The 21,879-nt window shown below is 43.1% G+C and overlaps 1 protein-coding gene across 1 annotated transcript; it reads left to right on the top strand.

Annotated features, from left to right (window-relative positions):
- The first annotated feature begins 511 nt into the window (after positions 1-511).
- On the top strand, positions 512-21,821 carry LOC115123571 (XK-related protein 5-like). Its single transcript, XM_029652915.2, has 7 exons — positions 512-760; positions 5,303-5,486; positions 6,078-6,262; positions 11,738-11,950; positions 12,716-12,885; positions 13,268-13,379; positions 18,728-21,821. The coding sequence occupies exons 1-7, from the start codon at positions 634-636 to the stop codon at positions 19,783-19,785; spliced, it is 2,049 nt and encodes a 682-aa protein (XP_029508775.1). The 5' UTR covers positions 512-633; the 3' UTR covers positions 19,786-21,821.
- The last annotated feature ends 58 nt before the right edge of the window (positions 21,822-21,879 follow it).

Here is a 21,879-nt window from a genome sequence, read left to right as displayed (position 1 = left end):
AAGGGCCTTTTTTATTGCTTCTTTAATCAGAACAACAGTTTTCAGCTGTGCTAACATCATTGAAAAGGGGTTTTCTAATGATCAATGAGCCTTTTAAAGTGATAAACTTGTATTAGCTAACACAACGTGCCATTGGAACACAGGAGTGATGGTTGCTGATAATGGGCCTCTGTACGCCTATGTAGATATTCCATTAAAAATCAGCTGTTTCCAGCTACGATAGTCATTTACAACCTTAACAATGTCTACACTGTATTTCTGATCAATTTGATGTTATTTTAACGGACAACTTTTGTAGCTTTTCTTTCAAAAACAAGGACATTAATAAGTGACCCCAAACGTTTGAATGGTAGTGTACATTTTTGTGATATTGAGGATTATAAACCAGTATAGCCACTTTATGATCGAAGAAGAGGTGGCGAAAAAGTGTCAGGTGATGTGTCACGGTCAATGTGACCATCGGGAGTTCGTACAGTACTTACTGTACTGTCTCTTTAAAAACCGCACGGCGACGTCAGATATCTTTTGACAGGAGCCAGCCAGCAAAACGAGGATGTAACGGATCCACGGAGGGAGAAGGATGACAATAATAATGTCCCCGGTTGGTTCTCGCGGCGCCCACGTCTCCGTATCATGATAAACGCTGGGCCCGTTGACCGTGTGATGCCCTCCGCGGCTCGGAGCGGGTGTTGGATAGCATGGTGCCAAGCTATCCTTTTCGGTGTGTCGGGGCTGGTGATACTGGCCGAAAGAACCTCGCGTAAGTGGACACCTAATTCTAGCCACTTTAACTTTTGTTATATTCTGCAAATTAACATTCACAGCACGTTCAAACAAACCTTGGACCGCTTTAGTGACCTTCACTGAGTTATATGCATTGGTAGAGCTCTTGGTTTGTCGACAAAATGTACCATTCTGGGCTTCACGGAATGCGTATTTAACTACAGTCTATCGTGCGTTTATTCCAGTACAGTTCAGCATCACTAGTTATCCAAGTAGCCACACTAGCTAGTTAAGTAGAAGTACATAATGTGAATGTGGCGTGACCCGGTAACCTTGCCTTGCATTGATTCATTGTGGTCTTTAAACCGTTAGATACCGGGACCCAGTTCCTTGCATGAAAATTAAGCAGTGATTAGGACAGCCTCAGGGGACCTTCAAATAACATATTTCTGGGGTAGAGAAAATTATATAAACGTATCATAAAATGTGTGGTTTGCATCACTTAGGGCATTAAGTCGCATACGTGTCAAGTGACTCTACTTTGCAAATGTACTCCGGTGTCTCTGGACATCTCATGAGTATTCTGCATGCACTGAATTTCAGAAACTCACCGCTGGCAATGTACGAGATTAGTTTGGAGGAGCAGAACTTCCGTTTTTACAGGTTGGTGATGTCCACCATTATGAGCGCCAATGTCCGGTAGTGTAAGAGCATACTAATTACCAAGAGTTTTAATTTTTCGTAGCTGTATATTTACCACCACAAACCAATGCTGGCACTAAGACCGTACTCAACCAGCCGTATAAGGCCGTAAGAAAAAACGAAAATGCACATCCAGAGGCGGCATTCCTAGTGGCTGGTGATTTTAATGCAGGGAAACTGTGCAACTAGATGCAAAACAATTCTAGATCGCCTTTACACCACACACAGAAACACATTCAAAGCTCTCGCCTTCCATTTGATAAATCGGACCATAACTCTATCCTCCTGATTCCTGCTTACAAGCAAAAACTCAACAGGAAGTACCAGTGATGTGCTCAATACAGTTGTGGTCTGATGAAGCGGATGCTAAGCTACAGGACTGTTTCGCTAGCACAGACTGGAATATGTTCTGTGGTTCCTCTGATGGCGTTGAAGAGTTTACCACATCAGTCACCGACTTCATTACTAAGTGCATCGACAACGTTTTCCCCACAGTGACTGTATGTACATATCCCAACCAGAAGCTGTGGATTACAGGCAACATCCACACTGAGCTAAAGGATCGAATTGCCACTTGCAAGGAGCGGGACACTAAACCGGACGCTTACAAGAAATCCCGAGCCATCAAACAGTAAAAACTTCAATGCAGGACTAAGATCGAATCCTACTACGCCACACTGCCCTTCCCCACCTAAACAACACCTATGTGAGAATGCTGTTAATCGACTACAGCTCATCATTCAACACCATAGTTCCCTCTAAGCTCATCACTAAGCTCAGGACCCTGAGACTGAACACCTCCCTCTACAAATGGATCCTGGACTTCCTGAAAGGCCGCCCCCAGGTGGTGAGGGTAGGCAACAACACATCTGCCATGCTGACACTCAACACGGGGGCCCCTCAGGGGTGCGTGCTTAGTCCCCTCCTGTACTCCATGTTCACCTACGACTGCATGGCCGCACATGACTCCAACACCATCATTAAGTTTGCTGACAACATAATGGTGGTTGGCCTGATCATCGATGACAATGAGACAGCCTATAGGGAGGAGGTCAGTGTCATGGCATTGTGGTGTCGTGGACTACAGGAAACAGAGGGCCGAGCACGCCCCCGTCCACATCGACGGATCTGTAGTGGAGCGGGTCTAGAGCTTCAAGGAAGCTGAGGAATACTCATGGTCCACACACGCCAACACAGTCGGAGGATGAAAACATTTGGCATGGGTCTTCAAATCCTCAAAAAGTTGTACAGCTGCACCATTGAGAGCATCTTGACTGGCTGCATCACCACTTGGTATGGCAACTGCTTGGTATCCAATCGCAAGGCGCTAGAGACGGTAGTGCGCACGGCCCAGTACATCACTGTGGCCAAGCTCCCTACCATCCAGGACCTCTATACCAGGCGGAGTCAGAGGACTATTTAACTACAGTGTCTGTGTTGACCCTTTTTGTACTAATTCTTTTGACTTATCATACAGGCTGCTGCTACTGTTTATTATCTATCCTGTTGCATAGTCACTTTATCCTTACCTGTACGTACAGTACCAGTCTAAAGTTTGGACACACCTACTCATTCCAGGGTTTTTCTTTATTTTTACTATTTTGAAGACATCGACGCTATGAAATAACACATATGGAATCATGTGGTAGTCAGAAAAGTGATAAACAAATAAAAATATATTTGAGATTCTTCAAAGTAGCCACCCTTTGCCTTGATGACAGCTTTGCACAATTGTCGTTCTCTCAACCAGCTTCACGAGGTAGTCACCTGGAATGCATTTCAATTAACAGGTGTGCCATGTTAAAAGTTAATTTGTGGAATTTCTTTCCTTCTTAATGCATTTGAGCCAATCAGTTGTGTTGTGACAAAGTAGGGTTGGTATACAGAAGATGGTCCTATTTGGTCCATATTATGGCAAGACCAGCTCAAATTAGCAAAGTGAAATGACAGTCCATCATTACTTTAAGACATGAAGGTCACTCAATGCGGAAAAAGTGCAGTCACAAAACCCATCAAGTGCTATGATGAAACTGGCTCTCATTAGGACCGCCACAGGAAAGGAAGACCCAGAGTTACCTCTGCTGCAGAGGATAAGTTCATTAGTGATAACTGCACCTCGGATCGCAGCCTAAATAAATGCTTCAGAGTTCAACTAACAGACACATGTCAACATCAACTGTTCAGAGGAGACTGTGTGAATCAGGCCTTCATGGTCAAACTTCTGCAAAGAAACACTACTAAAGGACCAATAAGAAGAAGAGACTTGCTTGGGCCAAGAAACACGAGTAATGGACATTAGATTGGTGGAAATCTGTCATTTTGGTCTGATGAGTCCAAATTGGAGATTTTTCGTTCCAACCTCCGTGTCTATGTGAAACAAGTGAACGGAAGGTCTCTGCATGTGTGGTTCCCACTGTGAAGCATGGAGGAGGAGGTGTGATGTTGTGGGGGTACTTTGCTGGTGACACTGTCAGTGATTTATTTCGAATTCAAGGCACACTTAAACAGCATGGCTATCAAAGCATTCTGCAGCGATACGCCATCCCATCTGGTTTGCACGGGACTATATATAGTTTTTTTTACCGGAGTGCTGCATCAGATGACTTGGCCTCCACAATCACCTGACCTCAACCCAATTGAGATGGTTTGGGATGAGTTGGACTGTAGAGTGAAGGAAAAGCAGCCAACAAGTGCTCAGCATATGTGGGAACTCCTTCAAGACTGTTTGAAAAGCATTCCTGGTGAAGCTGGTTGAGAGAATGCCAAGAGTGTGCAAAGCTGTCATCAAGGAAAAGGGTGGCTACTTTGAAGAATCTCAAATATATTTGATTTGTAATTACAAAGATCGCTAAAAGTGTTTTAAGGATCTCTTCATGAAGACTGTGGTTTCCTTTTATGTATTGATGGTGACATGTAGGGATGTAGGTTGGGCTAGCCTTTCTACAGAGTGTACCTTCTCAGAATGTACGATAGCTACATGCACTGAATTGGGGTGATGCCAATCCATGGTCATCCGTGACAGCTTTTGACTGAGGTTTCGCGAACCCAATTTAGCTACTATCACTAACAGTCCTATCTTGTTTCTATTGCTGGCTACATCCACTCAACTTGCATGCTGCAAATCATACCAATCATAAGATAAATGCTTTTGGTGATGTTTGATTTTGTATGTCGGTCGAAGGGCACACGAGCAGGTGAGGTCCCCTCCGGGTCGTTCTTCTGGAAACAGGTGCTGTGCATCCTTGTTTGCGCATGTGAGAAGCCCTGAGTAAGCAGATCAATGACAAGAGCTCCAGCAAAGGTGACTGACTGCGCGCAAAGTGACTTTGGCCTTGGCACGGATGACTTTCAAACGGATAAAAATACTGCTGTGCCTGAGGCGCTCTCTAGGTCCCCACCAACGGAGACAGTCAGTCCGGAGGGATGTGACAGAAATAATCAATATCTAGCCAACGAGCACTTCTCTCCTCCAGCCAAGTTTGTGGTTAAGAGGCATACACTTTAAAATGGCAATTCATTCATTAATGAGCATCAATGAATTTGATATGGCTTTTACATGTCCGTTTTTATGAAACCAGGCGTCAGGGGATTGTTTAAATATACCATTCATCCACCCATCCACACTCTCTCACTAACTGATTCATGTAGATTACCTTTTGTCCAATGGAATGTGTCACCATTCACTCCCACCATAGATAGACTGTACAGAATGTAACCAAAAGAAAACATAGTTGTGATCAGAATGTAATCTAAAATATTTTGTATGTAGGTAGGTAAATAGACCTTAGTACTTCAATGCAATGATACACTATTATAGTGTTACAAATGTATTATAATGTATCTATTTCTCCCCTGTGTGTGTACGTGTTCTATACAGTGATCTACTGCATAGGATTCTACCTATGGAATGAGGAAACGCAGTGGGCGGGGTTGACCCTCGCCCTCTTGTTGCCAGGGATACTGGTCCAGGTGTTGAGTCTCAGGTGGTACCATGACGATGGGGAAGACCACTATTGGTTCCTGACCCTTACACACGTGTTGCAACTGGGCATCTTCCAACGGTGAGCCCACCTGAACAATGGCCTCACCTGGGCGTGTTCAATAGGCACAAAAACAGAAATGTGGAGGTACTATCTGACCTTGTCCAATTAGAAGTGCTTGCTTTTGTTTTCTGTGACAAAATATTTTTGAAAGTTTTATTTCCACTGTACCTTAATGAACACCACCCTGACTCTGACAACAAGGCAATGTGGTTCAGAATTAGAATTTGATGGAGAAGTTGCTTTCAGCTCAGAGTAATGCAGAGTAAACTTAATTTAGAAACCTGCCATTGATTGTCTTAGTTGGATGAATAAGATCTCTTATCCTATTTGTCCTCTAGTACTATACCGGAAGTGATGTGTATTAGAGGTTACCGAGAGGTTTCCATCATTAAACCTGGAATCTTAAAATCTTCTGTGTTATCTAATCTGGATTAGATACACCGAAAATTCAACATTATATCCAAATTGCAGAATTCCTTACATAATCTCACCAACACACAGTACATCGCATCATCCACCGCCATACATAGGACCAGCACTAGAGAGCAGTGGGTTATCTCACGAGCTCTGTCTCACAGCTGTTGGTCTTTTGTCTCCACCTTCTGGCAGGTTGTGGGACTGCATGGTGTCTGTATGGGACATGCAGGGCACTGCGGGGGAGCTGGGGGCGGCTGTGATGCAGCAGGCTGATGTGTCCGCTCTCCGCCTGTTGGAGGCCCTGGTCCTCACCCTACCGCAGACCCTGCTGCAGACCTACGTCCTGGCCGTCACTGACGTGGAACTAGACTCCCCGGGTAAGACACCACTGTACCCAATTAATTACAAAGAAACAAACGTATAACATAAATCAAATGTTATTAATTACTACACTGAACACAAATATAAAAGCAAAGATTTTACTGATTTACAGTTCATATAAGGAAATCAGCCAGTTGAAATAAATGAATTAGGCCCTAATCTATGGATTTCACATGACTGGGAATACAGATATGTATCTGTTGGTCACAGATACCTTAAAAAAAGGTAGGGCCATGGATCAGAAAACCAGTCAGTATCTGGTGTGACAACCGCTTGCCTCATGCAGCGTGAAACATCTCCTTCGCATAGAGTTGATCAGGTTGTTGATTGTGGCCTGTGGAATGTTGTCCCAATGGCTCTACGAAGTTGCTGGATATTGTCGGGAACTGGAACACGCTGTCGATCCAAAGCATCCAAAACATGCTCAATGGGTGACATATCTGGTGAGTATGCAGACCATGGAAGAACTGGGACATTTTCAGCTTCAAGGAATTGTTTACAGAGCCTTGCGACGTGGGGCTGTGCATTATCATGCTGAAACATGAGGTGATGGCGGCAGATGAATGGCACGACAATGGGCCTCAGGATCTCGTCCATCTCCGTGCATTCAAATTGCCATCAATAAAATGCGTATCCGTAGTTTATGCCTGCCCATAACAACTCCACCACCATGGGGCACTCTGTTCACAATGTTAACATCAGCAAACCACTCGCCCACACAACGCCATACACACTGTCTGCCATCTGCCCGGTACAGTTGATTCCGGGATTCATCCGTGAAGAACTTCTCAAGGTGACCATTTGCCCACTGAAGTCAGTTAAGACGCCAAACTTGCAATCCGGTCAAGACCCTTGTGAGGACGACGAGCACGCAGATGAGCTTCCCTGAGACGGTTTCTGACAGTTTGTGCAGAAATTCTTCTGTTGTGCAAACCCACAGTTTCATCAGCTGTCCGGATGGCTGGTCAGATAATCCAGCAGGTGAAGAAGCCAGATGTGGAGGTCCTGGGCTGGCGTGGCTACACGTGGTCTCTCAAACGACATTGGAGGTGGCTTATGGTAGAGAAATTAACATTCTCTGGCAACAGCTCTGGTGGACATTCCTGCAGTCAGCATGAGTATTGCACACTCCCTCAACTTTAGATATCTGTGGCATTGTGTTGTGTGACACAACTGAATATTTTAGAGTGGCCTTTTATTGATTGTCCCCAGCACAAGGTGCACCTGTGTAATGGTCATGATGTTTTTAATCAGCTTCTTGATATGCCACACCTTCATTAGGTGGATGGATTATCTTGTCAAAAGAGAAATGCTCACTAACAGGGATGTAAACAAACATATCTTTTTAAATACGATTTTTGTACGTATGGAAAGTTTCTGGGATCTTTTATTTCAGCTCATAAAACATGGGACCAACACTTTACATGTTGTGTTTTTACATGTTTGTTCAATATATGTAATAATACCATTTTTACCATCTCTTAGTGGGCCCGAATTCATGAAGTGTGCTGATCTAGGACCAAGTTTAAACTGACCCTAGATCACCACTCCTGCACTGAGATGCTTGATACATAAGGCTCCTGGCCTACCATCTGGTGTGTTTTAAGCATCTCAGAATAGAGGTGCTGATTAGGATCAGTTTAGCCTGTTAGATCACATTAGTTAGGTTTCCACCCAATTGGCGACAGATTTTCATGCGAATATCCACATAAAAACAAGATGCTTATTTCCCCACTAGATATGTGTTTTCATTAAGTTGACTTGTTGCATATAAAAGGCATGATGACGTAGTGCACATAAAACTACCTTTTGCGGTTACATTTTCATGTATAGAAAAAAACAAGTGAAATGGGTTTCCATCGCATTTTCAACTCTACTGATGGTTTTCTCACAAAAACATGTTGTGTACCGAGTGTGTCCACTCTGGTTATGACAGACTGCTCTAGCATCTGCCCTCTGTTGGCTAGAGCACATGTATTGCCTACATGATGAAATTATTATGGACTAAAATAACACTTTTTATTTGTCAAACTGGCAGCCAAGCATTGATGATCATGTCCCACAATCAGACCCTCTATTTATTTGGAAAGGAGCATTTAGCGCATCACCTTGCACTTTCACCCCCCTGTGAAGTTCATCATAACTTATTTCATCTGTAACCTAATCAATCAATAAATCAATCAAATATATTTATAGAGGCCTTTTTTACAACAGCAGTTGTCAGAAAGTGCTTTTCCAGAAACTGAGCCTAGAAACCCAAGTAATACGAATGTAGAAGTACGGTGGCTAGGAAAAACTCTCTAGAAAGGCAAGAAGAAACCTAGAGGAACCAGGCTCTGAGGGGTGGCCAGTCCTCTTCTGGCTGTGCCGGGTAGAGATTATAAGAGTATATGGCCATTAAGTCCAGATTGTTCTTCAGACGTTCATAGATGACCAGCAGGGTCAAATAATAATCACAGTGTTTGTAGAGGGTGCAACAGGTCAGTACCTCGGGACTTAATGTCAGTTGGCTTTTCATAGCCGAGCAATTCGAGGTTGAGACAGCATGTGGCGGGGGTGGGGGTCCAGTGACCAGGTCAGGTCATAGCCGCAGGCAGAACAGCAGAAACTGGGTCAGCAGCACAACCAGGTGGACTGGAGAATTACACCAGATATAGCAGACTGGCCCTAGCCCCCCGGCACATAGAATATTGCAGCATAGATACAGGAGACTGAGTCGCAGTGGGAGGGCCACACATGTCATCGCGTAACTCTTAAGTTTACTTCAATATGATGGTTATATCAATATTTGCGCATAAAAGCCTTTCTACAGATATTTCTCTCATAATTCATTTTACAGACACAAAGATCCCACCTTGTCTAGTGTATTTTGTTTTGTCGACATTTTGAAAGTTTACTCTCAGGCCTGTAATGTAATTATTTTTTTGACGTGTACTTTACTCGCATAAAAAGATTGGCTGGAAACCTGGCGACAGAATAAGATTGCACAGACAGTGGACAAGCTGATCCTAGGGTTGGATTGGGAATAAAATCAAATAAAATCTGTCTAACACCCAAACCAATTGTGAAGATGTAGAATTGTATCTTATATTCTGAATTCATGACTCTTCCCTCTAACCTTTTCCCTGCATATGTATGACATAGGACGGTCCAACGAAAACAACATTTAATCAAGTTAATCACAGGATTTGCTGTGATTTAATTACGATGAATGGAAAATTCAGAATTTTTCAAAAATTAATATTTGTTATCCAAAAAGCATTACAACAATATTGAAGTCTTGATTTTTGTCCAAAGTAACAATTAGGTAATTTGATATGGCACACTTTTCTTTAGCCTCACTAGCTAGGTTTCGATCCAATTGGCGACAGATTTTCATGCGAATATTCTAGAATCCTCACATTTTCCCACCAGTGGTATGTTTTCACCAAACAGACTTACTGCAGATAAGTCCGTGCGTGATGACGTAGAGCACACAAAATGTACTTTTTCGTTAAAATGTTCATGTACTGAATACATCAGAATAAGACCTTCAATATTAATTGGAAAGGACCATCAAGCTCATCACTGTGCGCTTTCACCACCCTCATCATAACTTTTCATCTTTAGCCCGTAGCCTAATAAACTTCATTGTTTCCTGTGTAGTGTAGTAAGTTCTATGGATGGTCTTAAACTGCAGTAATTGATGTCTGAGATGATATGAACATGACTGGGCATTCAAGCATATCTGTATCCATTCATCATTCCCAATAGCTTCTACCAGGTCTTCCTCCCATTTGTTTTACAAAAATAATTACCTTGGTGTACATATTATACATGATATTATCCAAGAATAGAATCAATGGTTCACCCGGGATATACCCTGACGAGGACAGCTTGTCTGAGCTCCTAGAGTGTGCAGCTCTCCTTAATTTTTTAAAAGTGTTCCACTCCTCTAGCCAGCACCTCACCTGAATAGGTGTGCGTTTCTGTCGCCTCAATAATTGAAATTACCCTTATTCCAGACTATAGCTTTAAGGACCAACTTTGGGAAACTCTGAGTTACACTACTAGCTCAGCACTGTGAATAAACACTAGTTAGATTTTTTTATGATAAGTTAAACAGCTGTTACCTTGCCAACTAAAGAGTAGCCAGTTTCTGTTCTGCTTGCTTTTACAACTCGGAGAAAGAATGGTGTCAGGTTCCCTCCAGATGTGACGCTTGGCATTCAGGCCAAAGGTTCATCAAAACAGAGAATCTTGTTTTTCATGGTGCATGCAGGCTGTCATATGCCTTTTACTAAGGAGTGACTTCCGTCTTCCCACTCTACCATAAATGCCTAATTGGAGTGCTGCAGAGATGGTTGTCCTTCTGGAAGGTTCTCCCGTCTACACAGAGGAACTGTAGAGCTATGTCAGTGACCATCAGGTTCTTGGTCACCGCCCTGACTAAGGCCCTTCTCCCCCGATGGTTCAGTTTGGCCGGGCAGCCAGCTCTAGGAAGAGTCTTGATGGTTCCAAATATCTTCCATTTAAGAATGATGGAGGTCACTGTGTTCTTGGGGACTTTTAATGCTGCAGACATATTTTGGTGTCCTTCCCCAGATCTGTACCTCGACCTCATGGCTTGGTTTTTGCTCTGATGTGCACTGTCAATTTGGGACCTTTTTAATAGACAGGTGTGTGCCTTTCCAAATTATGTCCAATCAATTGAATTTACAACAGATGGACTCCAATCAAGTTGTAGAAACCTCTCAAGGATGATCAATGGAAACAGGATGTACCTGAGCTCAATTTTGAATCTCATAGCAAAGGGGCTGTAAACTTAATGTAAATAAGGTATTTTTAATACATGTACAAATATTTCTAAAGACCTGTTTCACTTTGTCATTATGGGATATTGTGTGTAGATTGCTGAGGAATTACTTTTATTTAATCAATTTTTGAATAAGGCTGTAACGTAACAAAATGTGGAATAAGTCAAGGGGTCTGAATACTTTCCGAAGGCCCTGTATGTAATAGTCATATCCTAAAGAACTGAGGATTCTAGAATTTTCATTGAAATCATGTGCTGTCCATCGGATCAAACGGTGCCGTCCATCGGATCAAACGGTGCTGTCCATCGGATCAAACGGTGCCGTCCATCGGATCAAACGGTGCCGTCCATCGGATCAAACGGTGCCGTCCATCGGATCAAACGGTGCCGTCCATCGGATCATGCCAGCTCATCTGGGACTATAAGTCTATAATCAGGATGGGAACCTTTTTGAGAAGCGAAGTGGTAGCCGGATAGAGTCGGCCACTTAAAATGGGAAGGAAAGAAAATCCCAAAGAAACAAACTTGTAATTGGTCATTTTTGTAATGGGAAAAACCTGGTCTGTGAAAAAGATCTGATCATTTCTCACTCCCCCCCCCAATACTTCCCTCTCATCCTCACCCTCTCCCCCCAATACTTCCCTCTCACCCTCTCCCCATTCATCTGCCTCCACAGTGGCGGCATGCGCCGGCCTGTGCCTGCTGTCGCTGTCGTGGGCACTGGTGCTGTTCAGCCGGGCGTGCTGCCTGATCCGCCCGGGGCACCTGGCCATGCCGCCGGCCGCCCTGCTGTGCCAGCTGCTGTGGAGGGTGGGCATGCTGGGTGCCCGGGTGGCAAGCCTCATGTCTTTCGCCCGCTACTTCCACTGGTGGACCTGCGGAGTGGCAGGTGAGAGAGGGAGGGAGGGGAGCAAATGCAACAACTGGAGAAACTAGAGGGCTTTTCACACGACTGAGCAAAATCAAGCCAAGCCAAACCAAGCTGTACTGAGCAGGCCTGGTTAAGCATCTACATAGTTGCTGGAAACCCTGCTGAAAAAGACAATGTGAACAGAGAAGATCTGAGCCAGGCCAGCACAGTTTGGTTCTGGTCGGCATGATCGTATAAAGGTAGAGAGATTTATTGTTAACTCCTCGAGCATCAGTATTTACTCATAACTCGATTGTAGTCAATAGTGCATCAAAGTTGAGAACCAATCAAAATGGTCATTTAGAATAAACTGATTTGACCTACAATTGACCTCTACGTGCATTATACCAAATGCTCAAAGCCTCAGGTTTGATTATAAATAAACAAATCAACAAAAGGCATCTTCACAACACATATCGCCCTTCAAAGCTAGTTTCTTGGCAACCAGTGTCCCCCTGCATGACGATGCACAATACCTCTTACCTCTCTATCTCTGTTCCCTCTGGTCCTGCTGAGCACATGTGTATACACACACACAACCCTGCCCCTCTCGCCGTCACACATGCACACACCCAACCCTGCCCCTCTCACCGTCACACATGCACACACACAACCCTGCCCCTCTCGCCGTCACACATGCACACACCCTCTCTCTGTCTCACACGCACACTTTGTATTCCCACCACAGAGGTGCTCCACTGTCTAATTCACTCTGGAATAATGTATTTTTACATTGACCTCCAGGCTTCCACTGGCTCACAGCGTCTTTCTGGCTGGTCGCCCAGCAACCCGATATCTGCACTGGCCCGTGGCGCTGGCGGCTGTTCAACGCTGTGCTGGGATTAGTCCACATCTTCCTCTTCCTCAATGTCAAAGAAGGCCCCTCGCGCTTTCGCATGGCCGGCTTCTACCTGGTACGTACGAGAGAGAGAGAAGAAACTCTAGAGGGTAAATTTGTACGCAGCAATTGAATTACCCTTTGGGGACAAAGATATTAGTTAGTTCAGATTTAGTTCAGTTTCAATTTCCTGCTTCTACGTGGTACGTATGATGACAAGGAGGATGAGGATTTCCCTACAGGGACAATAAAGATTGGTTTAATTTGAATTAAGTGTGCAGCTTAGGAACGTTCTGATTGACTTCTGTTTGAATCTCCTGGTGCTCGTTGTTATTTCTTGTCTTATGCCTTCACTCCTGTGTCTTTGAGATGAGTTGTGTGTGTATATATATTTTTTTAAATGTTATTTTGGTGGGGGGGGTCACTATCCTGACCTCGTTTGACCTCTTCTCCTATAGGCCATGCTACTGGAGAATGCCACACTATTAGTGGCAGCGTCAGACTTCCTCAGTGAGAAATCATGGGATAGCATAACCCTCCCTACTATCGTGCTGTGCAGCTTCCTGCTTGGTGAGTCAATCTTTGTAGTCTCCCTATTCTAATGTAGAATTTCGTTTTAACCCCCAGGTTATGCCTGAGGTGTGTACACAGAACAGAGGATGTTAAAAAGAGCATTTACAAAGCTAAAGTTAAACTTATTACGTGTTAAAAGGAAACTTCTTATATTCAAATGTAGATTTAATTTAGGGCAAATTTCTACTACCAGAGAAACCTCTAATATCACAGATTTAGTAATGTTCATGGTTGTAAGGGGTATATTATCTATCTAAAGGCTGGTTTGCAGTTCTATTGACATGCTGTAGACAGCTGTCACAGTGACATCATAAACGCTCTATTGTTGTCCGACACCAACTTGTCGTTATGAAAAGTATAAACACAAAAATGACAGCCTCTATATGACATCAGCAGCTTGGTGATCCAAATAGCATAACTACCTGATTTTAACACCAATAAACTCATTAGTTTCAAAATAATTGTTTGTATATGTCATGCCAGGCAGCTAAAAAAAACTATCTAGCAACTAAAAGCAAGTTCCTAAAGGATGTTTTGGTATGTTTTTAGCTTGTTAGCTAGCTGGCTAACCAGTTCAAATAGAGCATAGCTGAAAATGTCTTAACTTTAGCAAAAACAAATGGTCATTGTTGCAAGAAAATATACTCACAATAAGATAATTATTTACAAGGTAATGGTGAGCTTTCTTAGCAGTCTTGTTACTGGCACAAACCAGGTTTCCATCCAACCTTTTTATGCATGTTTAGTTTATTAGGATCCTCATTAGCTACTGCACATGCAGCAGCTACTCCTCATGGGGTCCACATAATGACAGTGCAGAACAGTAAGACAAGAACAACATTAAATAGGAAAGACAACACAAATACTATTTACACACTTCATATTCTTATATACACTGCAGTTAAATGGTATTATTTATAAAGAGAAGAGGTTCTGTGATACAATATGTTTTTTTTTTTAAGCTAAACTTGCTTTTTGCCTAAAACCCCTGGTGGCAGAGCATTCCACGATGACATGGCTCTATACAAAGCTGAGCGACGTATTACAGTACATCTGTTTTCAGTTTAGGTACTGTGAAGAAACCCATAGTGTCGTGTCTGGTGGGGTATGCATGTCTGTTTGAAGTGTACCTATGACTGTCATGCATGTTGATGATCTTAGTTCTATGTTTGCAGTTAAAGGCAAGGTGTGCTGCTTTGTTGTGAGCCAGGTGCAGCTTTTCTCTGCTGCACCTGACCATGTTGCCGGACAGTAATCAAGATGGGACAATATCAGAGCCTAAACGACTAGTACAGTTGATCTTTTTGTCAAACACGCAGAATACATTTTTATAACAGACATACCTCTCCCCATCTTCACAACCGCTTTGTCAATATGACATAACTGACTATCCAATGTTACTCCTAGGAGTTCAGCTTCTTCACCTTGTTCATTGTTCATAAGATAATGCTTTAAACCAAATACAATTATTTTTCTGAGCAGTTTATTATTAATGACCTGTTCGGACACTGGCTGTAACTCCATTCTAAGAGTCTCAGTGAGCTCACTGGCTGTAACTCCATTCTAAGAGTCTCAGTGAGCTCACTGGCTGTAACTCCATTCTAAGAGTCTCAGTGAGCTCACTGGCTGTAACTCCATTCTAAGAGTCTCAGTGAGCTCACTGGCTGTAACTCTATTCTAAGTCTCAGAGCTCACTGGCTGTAACTCCATTCTAAGAGTCTCAGTGAGCTCACTGGCTGTAACTCCATTCTAAGAGTCTCAGTGAGCTCACTGGCTGTAACTCCATTCTAAGAGTCTCAGTGAGCTCACTGGCTGTAACTCCATTCTAAGAGTCTCCGTGAGCTCACTGGCTGTAACTCCATTCTAAGAGTATCTGAGCTCACTGGCTGTAACTCCATTCTAAGAGTATCTGAGCTCACTGGCTGTAACTCCATTCTAAGAGTATCTGAGCTCACTGGCTGTAACTCCATTCTAAGAGTCTCAGTGAGCTCACTGGCTGTAACTCCATTCTAAGAGTCTCAGTGAGCTCACTGGCTGTAACTCTATTCTAAGAGTCTCCGTGAGCTCACTGGCTGTAACTCCATTCTAAGAGTATCTGAGCTCACTGGCTGTAACTCCATTCTAAGAGTATCTGAGCTCACTGGCTGTAACTCCATTCTAAGAGTCTCAGTGAGCTCACTGGCTGTAACTCTATTCTAAGAGTCTCAGTGAGCTCACTGGCTGTAACTCTATTCTAAGAGTCTCAGTGAGCTCACTGGCTGTAACTCTATTCTAAGAGTCTCAGTGAGCTCACTGGCTGTAACTCTATTCTAAGAGTCTCAGTGAGCTCACTGGCTGTAACTCTATTCTAAGAGTCTCAGTGAGCTCACTGGCTGTAACTCTATTCTAAGAGTCTCAGTGAGCTCACTGGCTGTAACTCTATTCTAAGAGTCTCCGTGAGCTCACTGGCTGTAACTCTATTCTAAGAGTCTCCGTGAGCTCACTGGCTGTAACTCCATTCTAAGAGTCTCAGTGAGCTCACTGGCTGTAACTCCATTCTAAGAGTCTCAGTGAGCTCACTGGCTGTAACTCCATTCTAAGAGTCTCAGTGAGCTCACTGGCTGTAACTCTATTCTAAGAGTCTCAGAGCTCACTGGCTGTAACTCCATTCTAAGAGTCTCAGTGAGCTCACTGGCTGTAACTCCATTCTAAGAGTCTCAGTGAGCTCACTGGCTGTAACTCCATTCTAAGAGTCTCAGTGAGCTCACTGGCTGTAACTCCATTCTAAGAGTCTCAGTGAGCTCACTGGCTGTAACTCCATTCTAAGAGTCTCAGTGAGCTCACTGGCTGTAACGCCATTCTAAGAGTCTCAGTGAGCTCACTGGCTGTAACGCCATTCTAAGAGTCTCAGTGAGCTCACTGGCTGTAACGCCATTCTAAGAGTCTCAGTGAGCTCACTGGCTGTAACGCCATTCTAAGAGTCTCAGTGAGCTCACTGGCTGTAACGCCATTCTAAGAGTCTCAGTGAGCTCACTGGCTGTAACGCCATTCTAAGAGTCTCAGTGAGCTCACTGGCTGTAGGTGCTGATGTGTACATTGTACATGTCTTTGGTGGGATAATTGGTATTACCGAAAATAAATACAGAATCTTTGGCAGCCATGCAATTCTAAAGAGCTTTATTCTGCCTGGAAGATTTATGGGAAGATTTATTCCATTTAATTAGATCTGCTTTCATATTGTTGAGTAATGGAGTAATGTTCCATTTCTCAAGCTCATGCTCATCCTCAATCTTTGTATGTGTCTTATTTTCAAAGGGAAAAAGCTAAGAACATTAGTAACTTCATAATTAAGAACACTGTAACAATATGGAACACTGTAACAATATGGAACACTGTAACAATATGGAACACTGTAACAATATGGTAGGCAGTCATTGTAAATAATAATTTGTTCTTATTGGACTTGCCTAGTTAAAAAAAAAAAATATATGGAAGATAATGTATTCTACGAGCACCACTATCACTTCCTAAAAACACAACCTTATTGAACAATCCTTAGATAGCTTTTCAGAATTCACCAACAAATTGATCCACATGGAAAACTAAAGGCATAGAAACCATGAATGACTTGGTAACAAGAAATACATTTATTTCCATGCCAGAACAAAAAAGTAATTTTGGGCTGACCAATGTAGATTGTTTCAAATATATGCAACTTAAGTTACACATCACAAAATTTCTATTTGAAATATTTTGGACATCAGAGCAACCTTGAGGGAATCTTATTTGAGTCCGAAAAGCATACTCATATGATAGGTAATGTATACACATTTTTACAGAGAGCATATCCAGCTGACAATCTCTTAGAAAAAAAGTAGTGAAATAAAAAAACTATTGGAACCAAGACTTAAAAAGAACTTGGGGTTGGCACAAGATGGAGGGAAAGTTGTGGTATAACTAATGAAATTATAGTTAACACAAAATGTAAGCTTAATCTAGTATAAGCTAATGTATAGACTGTATTATACGAGACAACATTCACACATTCTACAGCACAACGGCAGAGTCATGTCTTAAGGTAAAACTAATCATGACTCAATAATCCAGGCTTTCTGGGAACGCTATGAAGTCCAGAAGTTGTGGGCGGAGCTAGAAAGTTGGTTATCAGAAGAATTACAATGTCAACTTAATTTGAATCTCTCGAAACATATTTCAACACATGGCATATGGGGGTGTATTGAGATACCCAATGGGTTGGACGATTCTCTTCTCATCACTCATCTTGGAAATAAATCAATCCACCATCATTAACATAATGGAAAAATCTAAACAAAATGGTGCCGTTTCAGGCCATGTGGCAGAAAGATGGTGGCACTGGAGATGGGAGTGTCTGCTAGTGGGTCTGGGCAGGTGTGATGTAGTTGATGTTTGTATGTTTATGTTTTGTATGGTTTATAAAAGAGAAAATTAAACCGGACAAAAAAAAAAAAAACGCTAGACAAGGTGGGATCTTTTTGTGTGTCTGAAATGAATTATGTGAGAAGTGGTGGCGCAATTGCCTTTATGTGCAAATATTGTTACTGTTTAAAACCATCGTATGGACGTAAAAGTAGTCTCACTAAATGAGATGGTGTGGGGTCCTCCCACTACGACTCAGGAATGTATGCAGTTTATTTGGCTTTTTTTTAAATGCAGATTTTAGAATGTTCACATAAATCTGTCGCAAATTGGATAGCAACCTAACTACTGTGCGGTAACCATGACAACAGACACTCCGACAGGGTCAAAGTTCTGCGAAAAGGAAAACGGAAGCAACTGTCTACACACAATCCGCCGGAGTATATATGAAATGTTATTTTGACCAGTGAGGTTCAAAAACGTGATTTTTTTCATATATATTTCCAAACTATGAGGTTGGAATAATACTGCCCTTTTCGTGTAAGAGTTGTTTGAATAGACTTGTTTTTGGTGGGATGACGTTTTGGCCTGCCGTTATGACATCACCTGACAGTAAATGAGTTAACAGACCAATAAGAAAGAGTTCCAAACCTCTCTGCCAATAACAGTTTTCAGTTTTCCCCTCCCAACTCAGACCACTCCCAGACAGTCCTAGCAAAATTCTTTCTTTTTGAGCATTTTAATTGAAAACAATCACATTAATGTACTCATTTGTTACCAAGAAATTATTTGATATTGAGATAAAAATGGCTGCATAGGACCTTTTTAAAGCACCATGTCAAACTTCAGACATAACCAACTTTTACTGTTTCCCATAGGGAACCTTCAATCCCATCACTTAATTTAAACACCCTGTACTATACTGCGTGTTTCTAAGTCTCCCCCTCTCTTTTCTCTCCCTACTCCAGGCACCACCTCTCTGGTCCTGTACTACCGCTTCCTCCACCCCAAGTCCACCGAGATCACCCAGGGCAAGGGCCAGCGCCTGGGCCACCACAACCACCACATGGGCTCCACCTGTCTAGAGGGCCTGGAGCGGGGCGAGACTTCCTACTCCCTGGGGGGTGGGGGTGGTGTCAAGAGCCTCCCCCAGGCTGCCCCCTCCTCCCTGCATAACCACGGCAGCTTCTCCCTCTCAGGCGTGGCCGGCTCCCTACTGGAGCATCCTGGGAGTTGCGGTCCCAGGCTGGGTAACTCGTGCCCCTGCCGCCACCACCACTGGCTCCTGATTCGCTTGGCACTAAAAACCGGTGACTTGGGGAAGATTAACTGCGCCTATGGTTCCGGCGGTGTGGCGGCCGTTTTGGAAGTGGACGAGTCCTATTGTAACTCTGAGGCCAAGAGTACTGGCGGCGGAGGGACGACCACAGCAGGCGGCGGCAGCTGCGACGGGGTCTCCGGGGTTTCCGGGACCTCAGTGTCTGAATCACAGGGAATGAAGGGGGGCTTGGTGCCCCTCTCGGACTGCAAGGAGGAGTTCCAGAGCGCTAGCGACGAGCCCACGTCAGCCGAGACGCCCAGCGAGGGCGAGGAGGAGAGCAAGGACAGCCTGGAGGACATGGAGAACCCGCTGGAGTCACCGGTTTCTGACTCCTTCAAGCGTAGCTCGCCCGAGGGCAAATTGTTGTTTGGGAAAAGCCCCGAGCCCTATTTCTGCCCTAACACCACCATGTCCAGCACCACACTGTACTTCAGTGCCGACCCCCAGTCCCCCAGCAGCACCAGCAACCCCCACCTGGACCGGGTCAGCCCCCCCATGGGCATAGCAGGCCTTAGCTTCATCCCCAGCAACCCAGCCCATAGGGACATGACGGGCCTGCAGATGGGTCGGATGGGTCCGTGCTACACCTCAACACCCAAACTGGACTCTGGGGCGCAGGGGGACTCACCGCCCAGCATCCCCCATCTGAGTGGTCCCAGGAGGCAGCTGATACTGTCACGCCGAGACCAGAATGATGGATTTTAGTAACAAGGGAGAGATAAAAAGACAGATGGGAGAGGGAGACTGATTATGCTTCCTCTCTATTGCCTTTCCAATCTCAACGCTCAAAACCAGCTCCATTAGAAGCACACATATCTTATGTAATATACATTTCCTATAGATGTGCACCGTTACCAACTCTTGCTGATCATTCCAAGTACCAAGTACTTTCCCTTGAGGAGAGGCCGATACCGGCGAGTACCGATTCAAGTATTTATTTTTCATAACATGAACTTTAACCCAGTTCAATCAATGCTACCTCCTAATCAACCAAACATAATGCAGTAAACAAATAATGACATATTAAAACACAAAAATGCTTTTAAAAATAATCATTTCAATACAATAACAAATATAGAAAAGTTATTCTACGAAAACTAGTAGGGCTGGGAATTGCCAGGGACCTCACGATACGATATTATCACCATACTTGGGTGCCGATACGATATGTATTGTGATTTTTACGCTTCTATATGTATTGCGATTCGATGTTCCAAACATATTGCTCACTATATGTCTGCTGCAGAGGGACGAGAGAAAGGAATGAGAGAACCCATTTCAATCAGTCATGGAAATAAAAGTGCCGAAAAGAAATTGGCTCACCATTTATAAAGGAGAACACGCTATAGAAGGAAAAATACCAAAGTATTGGCACAGGTACAGTTGACTAGTGCAAAATTTATATCGCAATATCGTAAAACCAAATATCCCGACGTGTAACCGTATCAATACTTTTCTTTCTCTCCCATCACTACTAGGCAGGAGACACGACCCCGGCTAAAGTGAAGATGCCCACCACAATATGTCAGCTACATATCTGAACTTTGTATCTGCTAGCATTTACAGATACCTTGTTCAAGTAGTAGCATACCGGCCCGATACCAAGTACCATTGATAGTATCCGTGCACTTCTAATTTCCTTGTGTGTTTTTGTTATTCTTTTGAAATTATGCTCGCCCCCCCCTGCCCCCCAAAATGAACATATGATCAGGGGGGTATTCACTAGGAACCAAACAAAACCAACCGGAAGCTAATGGTCTTAACAGGGAGTGACTAAGCTGAACTTGTCCAATAACAAACAGTTTTCAGTGCAAAAACGTTTTGCCACCGTTTGCTATGGTGTGGAGTAATGGCTACACCACAGGTGAACATATACATTCATTTGCTGACAGACAGACAGGCTCCAATGTAGTCTGGACAAAACTGTTTGACGCTGAAATTTGACAGGTGTCTCGCTTTTATAGGACACCATTTGCCTTTTGCGAAGTTGTTCATATTAACAAACATTTATTGCTAAGAGTTAATTCATATTTTTAAGGTACATTGTTGTCAAAAAATTTGTCTCAAAGACATGTTGAACATGTTAACTTGCTAAATGCAGTTTTTCGGTTGAGATGCTACATAATATGTTTTTGTACTGTCTCAGGCCCATGGTTAAGTTCCCACACCTCAATTGTGACTAAGGGATATCCAAGACATGTTTTGCTGTGCTAACTTTTCCATCTCTCTTATAAGGGATCATTGTGATGTTGACTAAATGTTGTATAAAGGACCCAGGATGAGATCCATAGCCGACGCTTACAGAACACTAAAATGATGCTGGTTTTCATACTTTTCTCCTTCTCAGGTGTTTGCCTATTCACCATGTTGTTCCATAGGTCAAGGCCACTGGTGGCTTGATAACAAAGAAGCAATAAAGGTTATATTTGGTGGACATAATGCAAAAAGTAGTTTTAATTATTTGGTCTTTCATTGAATTCTGTGTACAAATTAATGTATGCATTATATTATTTTATATCTACATTGAAAGCAAATAAGTTATGTTATGCTTATAGGTATTACATGGTAATGCATAGGTAATATGGGGTAATTTGTGTCTTTATTTGTCCTTTTGAAAAGAGGGTGATTTGTAAACAAGCTCGCTCAGTTATTAATGCCAACTAGTTTTACATACAAATCATTTCGAACATTGTTGTAAATAAGAAAATGCTTTGAAAGTTCTATAAACGTTGTGTACCATTCTGGAATTCTGAAGGAATTTCATTTCGCCTTGCCTTTAATGAGTAATTTCAAAAACCT

This window comes from Oncorhynchus nerka, linkage group LG24, assembly GCF_034236695.1.
Source record: "Oncorhynchus nerka isolate Pitt River linkage group LG24, Oner_Uvic_2.0, whole genome shotgun sequence".
NCBI classification, from domain to species: Eukaryota; Metazoa; Chordata; class Actinopteri; order Salmoniformes; family Salmonidae; genus Oncorhynchus; species Oncorhynchus nerka.
The sequence above is the reverse complement of the archived record's forward strand: the minus strand, read 5'-3'. Positions and strand labels throughout refer to the sequence as shown.

Excerpts from the sequence above, each read along its gene's own strand:
- LOC115123571 (XM_029652915.2), top strand. The coding sequence starts at position 634 with ATGATAAACGCTGGGCCCGTTGACCGTGTGATGCCCTCCGCGGCTCGG. Across the intron at positions 12,886-13,267 it reads GCATGGCCGGCTTCTACCTG|GCCATGCTACTGGAGAATGC; the intron begins GTACGTACGAGA and ends CTTCTCCTATAG. Across the intron at positions 13,380-18,727 it reads GCTGTGCAGCTTCCTGCTTG|GCACCACCTCTCTGGTCCTG; the intron begins GTGAGTCAATCT and ends TCCCTACTCCAG.